The sequence below is a fragment of the Poecilia latipinna genome, unplaced genomic scaffold (genome assembly GCF_001443285.1).
Source record: "Poecilia latipinna isolate Pla-1442-1.1 unplaced genomic scaffold, P_latipinna-1.0 Scaffold673, whole genome shotgun sequence".
Classification (NCBI taxonomy): domain Eukaryota; kingdom Metazoa; phylum Chordata; class Actinopteri; order Cyprinodontiformes; family Poeciliidae; genus Poecilia; species Poecilia latipinna.
This window is the reverse complement of record NW_015113289.1, coordinates 85,571-97,700: the sequence shown is the minus strand read 5'-3', so window position 1 is coordinate 97,700 and position 12,130 is coordinate 85,571. Positions and strand designations below refer to the sequence as shown.

The 12,130-nt window shown below is 37.0% G+C and overlaps 1 protein-coding gene across 1 annotated transcript; it reads right to left on the bottom strand.

Moving 5' to 3' along the window:
* Positions 1-1,522: 1,522 nt before the first annotated feature.
* Positions 1,523-8,930, bottom strand: scamp3 (secretory carrier membrane protein 3). The gene is made up of 9 exons (XM_015044381.1): positions 8,877-8,930; positions 8,606-8,686; positions 7,389-7,499; positions 6,468-6,588; positions 6,184-6,312; positions 4,968-5,127; positions 4,782-4,883; positions 3,076-3,193; positions 1,523-2,223 (listed from the first exon to the last, which is right to left on the bottom strand). The coding sequence occupies exons 1-9, from the start codon at positions 8,928-8,930 to the stop codon at positions 2,086-2,088; spliced, it is 1,014 nt and encodes a 337-aa protein (XP_014899867.1). The 3' UTR covers positions 1,523-2,085.
* Positions 8,931-12,130: the final 3,200 nt, after the last annotated feature.

Here is a 12,130-nt window from a genome sequence, read left to right as displayed (position 1 = left end):
AATTCCCCACATGCAATTTTTTTCTGAGGGTTTTTAAGCATTAATGACCTTTTCAATTTCACACCACAGCAATTAAGTCCAGACTTTTACTTGGCCACTCTTTATTTAGTTTTCTTTTATTAATTAATTCAGAGGTAGACTTGCTGATGCTGTTGCTATGCGATGGTTGGTTGGACATTTCCCTCAGATTTTTCTGGTAGAAACTAGGATTAAAGGTTTGATCAATTACAGCAACTTGTCTAGATGATATAAAGTATCCTCAGACCACCATTATACAATTCTGCCAAAATAATAGTCTGTTTTTTGCATTTGCAATTGTATTCTATGGGTGCGTTCACACTGCAGCCTGAAGTGACCCAATTACGATTTTTTGGCAATTCCGATTTTTTTGCCGGGGCCGTTCACACTGCAAGTAAATGCGACCTGTATGCGTTCTGCATGCGCACTAGAGGGCGCAATAGCGTCAGCGTTCTCAGTGTTCTGCCAACCGCCATAAAAAGAAGAAGTGCTCAGTGTTTGCAGAAGTAAACATGGAGGCTAACGGTGGAGCTTAGCTTACATATTTGAAGTTGTTGCCCGGCCGGAGCAGCATATTAACAACTTAAATCCCCATATAGTCCGTCAAGATTGTTGTTTTTCTTTTTTTGCACATATCAGGACGCAGTGAGATTTGTTGAGAATCAGTGACGTTCAGTTCGGATGAATGTGACCTGGACGTTAGGTCGCATTTGAATCGGATACGTATCGCATATGGGTCACATTCGAAAAAGAATTTGACCTGTGCTGTTCACACTGCCATGAAAAGATCGGATACAGGTCGCATTATGTAAAAAAAAAAAATCAGAATTGGGTCACTTCAGGCTGTAGTGTGAATTTGATCTGAAACATTTAATGTGACAAAATCTGTAAACTTGCCTTTGAAAGTAAGAATCTTTTTTTTTTTACATGTTCCTCACACAAATATAAACTGCTGAAGATGCTGTAATCAGATTTAAATAATTCAATTCATGTTAAAATTGTCTAAATATTCTGTTTTCTACACTACATCCTCTTGATGCCAAAAACAGAAACATAACAACATAGGTACTTAACTTCCTTAACAGAGAATATGCAATAGTGGTCTTCAAAACAATTTTATTTTTAATTGCCTAAACTACAAAAAGAATAAAATGGGCAACATTTTTACACAACTTCAGAGAAGAGCGATAAGGCTTTGACGTTTTATCACATCTTAAAATACCCTCAGCCTGACCTACAACATACATGACAAATGGCTGCCGTCTGTGAATTTCTCAGTAAAGGGAAGTTCAAAGGAAATAATTTTAAAACATCTACAGAAGAAGATATAAATGACTACGAATCCAAATATAAGAAATGCAAATAAACCACTGAATACTGGCCAACTCAATGCTATCCCCTAACACAGAGGCACCCTGGGCAAAGAGCCATTCTGATCAAATCATTGTTTTTATTTAAAAGTAATTATTTTTGCAATTCAACTAAAGAAGTGAAAGCAGCTGTAGACTGTGAAAGCATGGCAATATTTCTTTTTTAATTAAAACCAAAACAGTTATAATCTTAATCACATTAGGCTTCAACAAAACAATCACATATATCAGAAACAAAACATTTCCTCTTTACAGTGTGAGAAGATTTGGCAGCAGAGCTAAGTAGTATTCATATCTGTAACAACAACTAAATATTTTGTTATTTAACACTTAAGCAAAACAAAAACACTATTTTAGGATGCGTGGATGAGTTGTAGATATGAAGATATGAAGGGAAAAGTGGCAACATTTCAACATAAATGTAGGTATTTCAACAAGCTGGTTACACAGGCAGCATTGTTTCCTTCCTCCGACGACAATTTGACAGCACTGTTTTTATATTTTACACAATTTCAACCTTTGCGTTTTTGGTTAACTCATTTTGGCAATGTGCGCAGCTCGTCCTGTACACTCTCAAAACCCGAAAACTCATGCACGACTACTCAAATTTGAACTTTCTCGGAGGTATTTCAGCAGACCCCCGCTTTCGCAGAAGCGACTCTCCACCGATCCAGAAGTGGCGCCTCATCCCGTTCTCCTATCGAGGTGCGGTGAAGGCCCCCTGGGCAGCAGAGGCAGCTGCTTGGCGTACGGCCTGATTGGACATGACTCCGGTGGCGAACTCAGCCTGAGCCTTCTGGAAGCTGGCATCGGTTTGCCGGTACATGCTGTGGATCTGAGGCGGAGAAGAAGAAGAGTACACTGACACCTGATATGTGCAGCAATTCATTGTCATATTATCGGCACAATGAGAGTGAAAACGATACCCGGAACCTGATATGTGGCTTTTCTAAGAGGCAGCTTGCTATCGGCTGGATGTATGAGCCCACGGGCCACACTTTGGACACAAAACAATGATGTTGGCTTACAAACCTGACTCAGTTACAGTAGTTATGTCTGGAGGAATCGACCAAAACTGCAGCACTTGTGGAAAAATACTCAAAACATCAATCCAAGACAACATTAAGGCTCAAATTTACTTAAGGTATAATTTTTTAGCCAAGATTTGTGGATTTTCTTCCTGGCTTTATTTCCGATTATCACAAAAGTTTTTTTGCAACAAGCACACCACACCTTAAAACCAAATAGTGAAAACGAATAGGAAGTAGTTTTTTATGTTTTTCAAGAGCAAGACTGTTAAACATCTGCTTTAAAATTCATACTTTAAGTTTAGAGTGATGAAAAATGGCCAATCAAAGCTTTTCATTATTAACTGCAACTTTTAATAACAGAATCAAAAATCCCCTTATTCAAAATTCAGGAACAGAAATACAAAGAAAAAGTTACAATGTAATCCTAGTCAAAGTAAGCCATAAACACTATCTGTGGGTTGGCAGTAAAAGATTGCCAAGTAGCCAGGTTTAAGCTTACAGCAATAAATTAGATCAAATCTCTGTGGAAATAGAGCTAATGGATCTATTAAAAAAAAACACACACACACACACAACCTGAAGAGCATTCTGTCAAAATGCAGCCTTAACGTGTGCGTCCAACTTTGGATTCACCCTACAAATAGAAAGCTACTGACCTTCTTCAGCAGGAAAACCCCCATGGCGGTCTGGGCAGTGAAGAGGGTGGCATTCAAAATCATGAGCACGCCAACGCCAGTGCTTTTATTCAGAAGAGCCAGGCTCACAATCCAGCCGCTGGGTAGAAAAATAGTGAGAGAAACTAAGAGTGACGATAAAAACGAGAAAATCACGACGATACCAAGACGTTTTGATGTGCTTGTCTCTCTTAGGATACGAATGCAGTGAATTAAATGAAATCCAAGAAAGAGATTACTCTGTTATAACCAATTTAGCACGAAACATGTAGTTTATGAGTGGTCCATCCAAGGAGTTTTCTACAGTTAAATGAGCACAAAACTGCAATTGAACTAGGGCTGAAACGATGAATGGAATTAATCAATTATTGAAGTAATTGTCAACGAATTTAGTAATTGATTAATCGTTAACTGGAGTATACAGACGCAAAATAAGGCAATTTAATGAAATATCAACACAGGCAGAGTGGTAATTAAGCCAAACATATACAAAATGTGTAAACGTCTGTTCTACCCAGAACTCCTAAAATGGCATTTTAGCTTCACCTGGTTCAAATTATGTAACAAGAAATTTTCATTTAAGCATATTTTGCTGTCCAATTGTTAATAAAAAAAAATATAAACGGATTAGTAGACAGTATTTTTTAGCTGCAGATGCATCCTTTGCTACAAATGATCATTTGTGCACTAAAGCATGCTATGTTACTGCATTTTAGGCTGCTTTTTTTTGTTATTCAAAAAAGTAATGTCATTATTTGCATCATTTAGTGCATTTCTAATATTGTTTAAAATGTTTAAGTGGGAAATCTGCAGAATGTGCCAGTATTTTTTGTTGAATCTGCTGTTGGCTATGGTTATACCCTGCGAGCTTCCCATAAACTTCACATAAACTGAATATGAATTATGATCTTCATTTTCAAACGGACCAAATTTCATTATCTTAGAAAAATATCATAAGAAAAGTCGCATCATTCCTGACACATCCTGATTAAAAAATATGTACATATTTACGCCTTTATTTCCACTAAATTATAATTCCTGTATTGCACTCTTTTCTGAAAACTTAAAACGTCCATTTAATAAATTTAAATGGATGCAGCTAGGCTTTTGACTGGAACCTAAAAGTTTGAGAACAATCTAAAAGTCTCTCCACCGACTTACAGTGAAGAGATTTAATAAGCTTTGTATCGTTTTTAAAGCTTTCAGTGACCCGATCCCTTCCTAAATGTATCCCAGACAGGCCCTTCTGGTCTTCAAGTAAAGGTCCTGTTACACACAAAATCAACTCCAGATCGGCTCTCGGTTCTTTAAGTCATTATGGTTCTGCTCTCTGGATGCCTCTGATCAGTAACTACAGCGTCTCACTTTAAAAGCAAACTCAAAGCATTCCTGTTCTACCAACCTTGCAGCATTTTATTTAAAAACTTTCAGTTCTTTCTTATTTTCCATGCTTGATTTTATATGACCTTACTTGTGTTTTGCTCTGTAACTATATACTTGATTTTTTTTTAAAATTCAAACTAAGAAACCGACCTTTTCCCATTTAGAAATCATCATTTCATGACAAGAAAAGAAAATGTTGTTATTGTGAGGAGAGATTAAATTATTGGGATCTACAATACAACTACAGCATCGTTCCCCTTCCTGGAGATATATTTCTCTAATTAAGGAGAAAAATGCATTTATACCTGAATCCTGATCCGGGAATCCCAATAGTCATGATGACAAAGACGCAGACTTGGGCAAAGAAGATGAAGAAAAAGATAAAGAAGTTGAAGGAGCTGTCACTCCTGCAAGAGAACACACAGCAATTAACAACAGTCAAAACAATATTTTCATCTGAACACGAGAGCTGATGAGCAGCTGCGATTCACCTGAAGGCTTTATACACGGGTCGGTACCAGCAGACGAAGGAGCAGGGCGTGAAGAGGAGGGCCCAGAGAATGGAAAGGCCGAAGCCGGAACCGTTGGTCGTGTCGGCACAGAACATGGCCAGGGACGAGATCAGGTTGAAGACGAGCGTGAACGCGGAGACTGCATGTTGGAAAAGACAGAAAAAATATTAACAAAGACTCTAAACCCATCCCGTTTGCACACAGAAACAAACCAGCGTGTCAGGATTTGGTTTAAGAAGAACAAACAACATCATTTCAAATTAGATTTAATCTCTTCTGAGTCCTTCGTCTGTAAATAGCAACAAATATTATAGTGAGATCTTGTATTTTTGGGGTGAATTTAAATTTTTCTAAAGATTTTTTTTTCTCAAATTACCTTTCAACAACCTTCCAACCTTTCAACAAAATTTGTGTCAAAGCAGCATTTTTGTGTGTAATTTACTTGCATTCAAAATGTAGTTTTTGAATAGTGATGTGATTTCTGGGCATTGGAAAAAAAAATCTACTAAGTACCTTTTGTTATCAAATTATTAATGTATAATAATCAACAGATTAGCACTAGATGGTATTGATATATTCTTAGCTGCAGATTTAATTTAATTCAAATTCAAAAGAATCTTATTGACCCCAAAGCGCAATTAAATAAAATTAAATATAGATGCAAATGATCAAGCGTACACTAAAGGAATGTTGTTGCACTTCAGGGAATAAAATGTTGATTTTCTTATTTGAAGATGAATTGAATTATTTATTTGCACTGTTTTTTTTAAAAAAAAAAACAGTGCAAACAAAACTGTTTTTTTTAAAAAAAAAAAAAACAGTTTAAATGGTTAAATAAAAAAATCTGCAGAATGTGTCCACTTTTTGTTTGATTAATTGCCAGAATAGTTGACAAAATAATAAATTACTAAAATAATTGTTAGTTTAAGCTCTAGTTGTACATATGTATTTGAGTCTATAAGTTAAATCATAGAAAACTGGAGAATTAGAGAAAATAAACATTATAGGACTTGTGTCTATTGTGAGTTTATATAAACATCCGAGCAGAACCGCATGCGATATGAACTTCTTCTCACGGGTTTGTTCTCAACTTTTTGAGTCATACTTTTTATCAGGCCCAGATCGTGAAGTTAAACCCACAAGAAAACCAAAGTTTATTACATTTCAAGAGTATATATTTCAGAGATAAACTCACACATCCAGAAGTAGTACATGATGGTGACAGTTCGCTGGAAGCGCTGGCTGATCTCCACGTTAATGTCTTGGTAGAAGCAGGGCCCCACAGGACAGAACGAAGGCAGAGGGGGCCAATTATTCTGACGAGCTGCAGAAGAAAACAGAAACAGGTAAACCCAAAGAAAGTGCAAAGCCTTTTATATATTTATCTGATAAACCCAGCGTAGTAGAAATCTCTCAGAGAGAACCATTAGGAGACATTCCACCTTACAAACAAAATCATAAAAATTGGTTGCGTCTTACAGGCTCCAGGGCCAAGGCTGTGTGACTGCAGCTCCCGTTCCCGTCTCTCCAGCTCCTGGGCTTTCCTCTCGAGCTCCTCCTGCTTCTTCAGGAGCTCCGCTGTGGTGGCATTCACTGCAGGCTTACACACAGAGACAGCAGGCAAACGGAAAGTCAATTTCCACATTAAAAGTCTGCTTTTACTACTTAAATAATGATAGTGGACATGTAAATGTGTTAGCTGCAGATCCAAATGCTGAACAGGTTAAGATAGGTCTATGGGATATACAAAACATGTGTGTAACATTTTTTTTTTTGCAGAAAATCATTCTTAGATAATGAGATTTTAGTCTGCTCAGTTTTGCCTATTTTGAGCTCTTTTCAAAAGAAGGGCCTCCTGTCACTTTAAATCCAAATAATGTGCTACTGGCCACGCCCCCAAATCAACATCTACATTCACAGGTGAAAACGGCTGCAAAGAGGCGCACGATTATACAAATGTGCATCTTTGAAAAGTAAAAGTGGAGCCTCCTGCACAACCAACAAGAATGCAGCAAGTGATTTCTGGATGGTAAGGAAACAGCAAAACACTTGTCTTCTCCAGCAGCTACTGCAAACAGATGCACAATTATAAAACCGTACATCTTTGAAAAGCAGCAGTAGAGCCTCCTGCACAACCAACAAGAATGCAGCAAGTGATTTCTTGCAACAACAAAACACTTGTCTTTTCCAGCGGCCATAGCACATTGTTTCCACAATCTAAATAACAATGAATAACTACTTTCTGTTGGTCTGTCAAACAAAATTAAAATATATTGAAACAGTTCAATGGATGTAAATATTCTTGCAAGTCACTGTAAGTATGTCCTCTCTGTCACATCTATATGGGCACCTAGCTCCCACTGAAATAAAAACATAGTATTGACCTCACAACATGAGTACCTGTGCGTTATAAGAGCCATAGTTGCGAGGCTCAGTGGGTGTCGTTCTGCTGGGCGGCGTCTGCGCAGGCGGAGGTGAAGACGGAGACGAGGCTTCATATGGCGGTGGAGGCTGCAACGCATTTGTTTAGAAAGAAAGAAGCAACACACGTCCATAAATATCAATAAAAAAGACATTTAAGTTACTTTAAACTACTCATTTGGAAGTTCTTCATAGCAGCAGAATACAGTAATGTTAAGAAAACCACTTAGACTTTTTGAACAGAGCTAAATGATGTTACAGATATTTAATTTGAACAGTGTTTCACTTTGATGCTTGTCAGCACTAAAACAATCAATGGTTAGACGTCTGAGTTTTACAGATCTATATAATCATATTTATAAGCACATTTCTGTGCAAAATTCCTGACTCAGCTGCTTTTTCATTATGGTGTGCTTAAAAGGAGCAAGGTTTACCTGAACAATTCAATTTTAAAATGATGAAAATGGTCTAACCCTTTTGTAAAATCAATAGTGGAGTTCTGTGAAAAGTTTTAAACAGGACTTGCCCAGCTCAGATGTTACAAAGAACATTTTAATTACAATCTGTTAACTTTTGTCTAAAGAATGGATACTGACCAACTTTGTATCTATAAATCACAAGCTGTAATGTAAAATATACAGGTACATTTCAATAACTTTGAAAATATATTCCGATGAGGCTTTAATTGTTCTGGTGCAATATTCTAATCTTCTAATTAAGCTGAAACTCATCATATTAAACTCAAATAAATAAACCATTCTGATAAACTAACGCATATATAAAGCGTTTCACTTAATGAGTTACTGAATAAATAAACTTTTCAGTAATATTCAAATTTATTGACATGCAATTGTAGTATGTAAAACTTCAAATACTCTCGCAGCATTAGCATTAGCTCTTGTACAGAACTGTGCAAGTTGATTAGCATCCTATACATAGTTTGTATACATTTTTAAGTACATTTAGACATAAAAGTTCACTATAAAATATTTCTACTCTGGTCTGGATTAAAGGAAATGGAACCAGAGAAAAGCAAAAACTAAAGAAATAAGGAATACTCGACAGATTAATTGAGTGACAGATGGATAGAGGAACAGACGGATGATGCTAACCTTTAACTACAATGACAAAAGGCGGGGGGGGGGGAAATCTAAAAATGCAATATTTTTTTCACACAATCCATGTAATACACTCACCCCAGCTGGTTTATCAAACGGGTTGTAAAGGTCCAGTGTTGCATACTCGGTGTTGCTGCTATGCTGAGTCACAGCAGGGTCCTAGCAGACAAAAACAAACTACATTATAACAGCTATAACACTGGTTGAATTCCCTCTGCCACATCGATTTACAAAAGCTACAATACGAATAGGCAAGTCACTAAGGAGGACAGATGGGCCCAGCAGGTCACATGAGCAGGAACAGAGATCTGTCATCCGTCAGGACCCCCACAAGCTTCCTGTCACCCACCTGGAAAGGGTTCTGGTCCTCCGTCGGTTCGGGGAAGCTGGTATATTTCGACATGACAGCGTCCACTGCCTCCTACAGCTGATGTAAACGTTAGGGGAAAAAGAAGCTAAGCTAATGCTAACAAGCCAAGCAGATTTATCGAGGATTTAGTTTCAGTTTCTTGTCAAAAAAAACAAAAACCAAGGCAGATGTTGCTTGCTGCTGTCGGGTTATCCGGTCAGCTATAGATAACTACATTGGTGGCTCGCTGCTCATCTTTTGTATTTAGGCTAATGACTAGTGGCTGGAAAGGCGTTTCTGTGTCTGCATTAGCCGCTAACGTCTCGATAATAGTCTTGTGAAGTCAAGGAAGAGCGGAGGAAATCAGATATTTTCTGCTACAGGAAAACAAGAAGTGGTCACGTGACTTCTGCTGCGGCATGGAGTCACGTGGGAAAGGTGGGGGGCGAGAAAACAGACATGTTCTAAATAATAATAATAATAATAATAATAATAATAATAAAATAAAGTTAGGATTTTATTTTAAAGGGAAATATGTAGTAATTTATAGTAAATATTAGTTAATATTTTTGGTTGTTCTAAACCAAATTTATTTGAGAAGCCAATGTTTTTTTTTTTCATGGGGCCATAAAATGAAACAAAAAAGTAGTGCAATATTTCATCAATTAATATATGATGTTAATATTAATTAATTAATTGTGTCGAAGAGTCACTTGTTGCTCCTTAGCTGCAGGATGCAGACCCCTAACTGAGCTATAGCAGCTTAGCTGCTAAAGCTAAAAGTGCCACCCTTTAATTTTTAATGCTTTATTAAAGTAAAATTGTGAAGGTAAAAGATGAAAGCAATCTAAGGGACCAATTATTTGCAGTTTCTCTGCTAGCACATATCACCATAAGAAACTGATTTCATATTATCTCCTCAGTACAAGAGCAAAGGCAGCAGCCACGAACAGCTCTACTACAGGGACACCGGTCCCCGTTGGCCCCTGTCTAGGACCACCCATGCTGGAGACCCATTTCAGCCACTGTAATTAAAATTACATATCACCATATCCAAAGAACGGCTCAGCTATTTCATTTTTCTAAAATTAATGGTCATATAATGTTATCTGAAATTTATGATTATAAATACCTCATAACTCTAGCCCTAATTACCAGAGGAAAAGGACTCCTAAATGTCAAACTTGATCAAAAAAGGTAATTATCACTTTTACCAGTAGATGTCCCTCTTGTTCATTGCTTATTGCAGATGACACAAGTGAGATTTAAATACCCAGTTTAATTGAACTCTGCCTCTTAATTTAAAACTGTTAAGCACTTTTTATAACTTCTTACAGTTTATGAATAAATATTATTGGGAGGGAGGGGAAGGGACACCAACTTTGAAAGGCAGTATAGCTCCTCATCCATTATCTCCGTAATCTCAGATTGAACAGCAGTAGACAAGATTTTTTTTTTACATGTTCACCGGTTTATGCACATTTATCCACATTTCATGCCCTGCTGCCCTCGGACAATCAGCCCTACTCTCTTTTAATCTTCTCCACATGGGGTCACATGGATGAGGACGGTCATGAGATTTTGTTACAAATGTTCAAACTCCAAATCCCCAAACCTGCTTGTATGATTTATCTCTCCTCTTATGGGACATCTCTTCACATGCATCAATCAATTTAATATTATTTTATTTTATTTTATTTTTATTAAGATCTGATAAGTGTGGATAGCATGAGTCTCTTTTACCTTTATTCCCAGAATCCATTGCATAATTTATAGTCTTCTACTTAGAAAATGGAGTCCAAAAGAGTGTAATTTACATTTACAAGTTACTTTGTAACTTTTTTTGGGGGGTGGGGGTGATTGAGTATTTTTACTACACTGTACTTAGGTAATTTTATTATGAAGTATCTTACTTGAATGAAATTTATAGATACTATATAAATGCACAGTGAGTAACTTCACTGAATAAAGAAGAAACTTGTTTTAACCAAAGATTCACCAGACACAGACACACACCTGCAATTTATGTTCAATTTTAATAAGTTTTACATTGAAAAACAATTTAATGTTTCACTTGCCTGATTTTATTAATTTGTAATTATGTTATAACTTATTTTCACTTTGGGCTTTAAAATACCAACATTTCCTCATAACTTTATGTTTTTGCCTGTCGGATGATGTCGTTTTTATATATTAAATGATTGATGTTTCAATCAGTTACTCAGTATCTGAGTAGCTTTTTCACCAAATACTTTTTTTCACTCTTACTTGAGTAACTTCCTTGACTCTTAATTTTACTTGTGTAAAAATATATTAAAGTAGTGCTACTCTAACTTGAGTACTCAACTCACCCCTACCCAATCTCACTCAACATATAACCAGAACTACAATGAAATGATTGAGAATGGAGAGTTTTTATGTTTTAGAATGGCCCAAATCTGAGACCAGAACTTAAAAACAAATGTTTCTACATGTACTACATCCAATCTGACTTAATATGAGATATTTCAGTCTATGGATGATCCAAACTGATAAGAATCGCAGTTATAAAAAAAAAAATATATACAAATACACCCCGCACTTTTCACATTTCATCCCACAGCTTGATCACAATTGTTCCGATGATCAATTAGAAGTCAAAGTTTTGTTTGACTTCCTGTTTCTCGGTTGCCAGGCTCTTGTCACTAAAGATCTCCCGATCCGTTCATCTGGTTCTCAATCAATCGTTGAATCGGAGCGGACCCGTTGTCCTGAAACCGCAGCATTCCACCTCATCCAACTGAGCAAAGCAGTTCTCCATGACATCACTGCCTGAGGAATGAACTGGCATAACAGTTGTGTGTGGAAAATGACCCGCCTAAGGAGGAACAGCTCCAAACTGCTCCACTGAGGCACACAATCGTTTGTCAAAGAGGTCATTTCAGTAGAATTTTGTGTTTGGACTTTTTTTTTTTGGGGGGGGGGGGGGTGGGGGGGGAACACATGTGGCTGGTTCAGTTCTTGAGCAAACACCAGGAAACCAACATCAGAGTGCAGCACTGTACACCAAGTACTGTGGTTTTGATGAGCACTTACACAATAATATGGGGTTCAGTGACGCCACTGCAAACAAAGCTTCTGGCTGTGACACATGTTGAAGATGGTGAAGCTTTGTGAAAGCATTGCACGATTATGTTGTTTCTAATAACTCTTAACTTATTAGTGTACTTTTGATCTACAACCTCTGAGACATTTTTGACTTCATAATAGTTGTT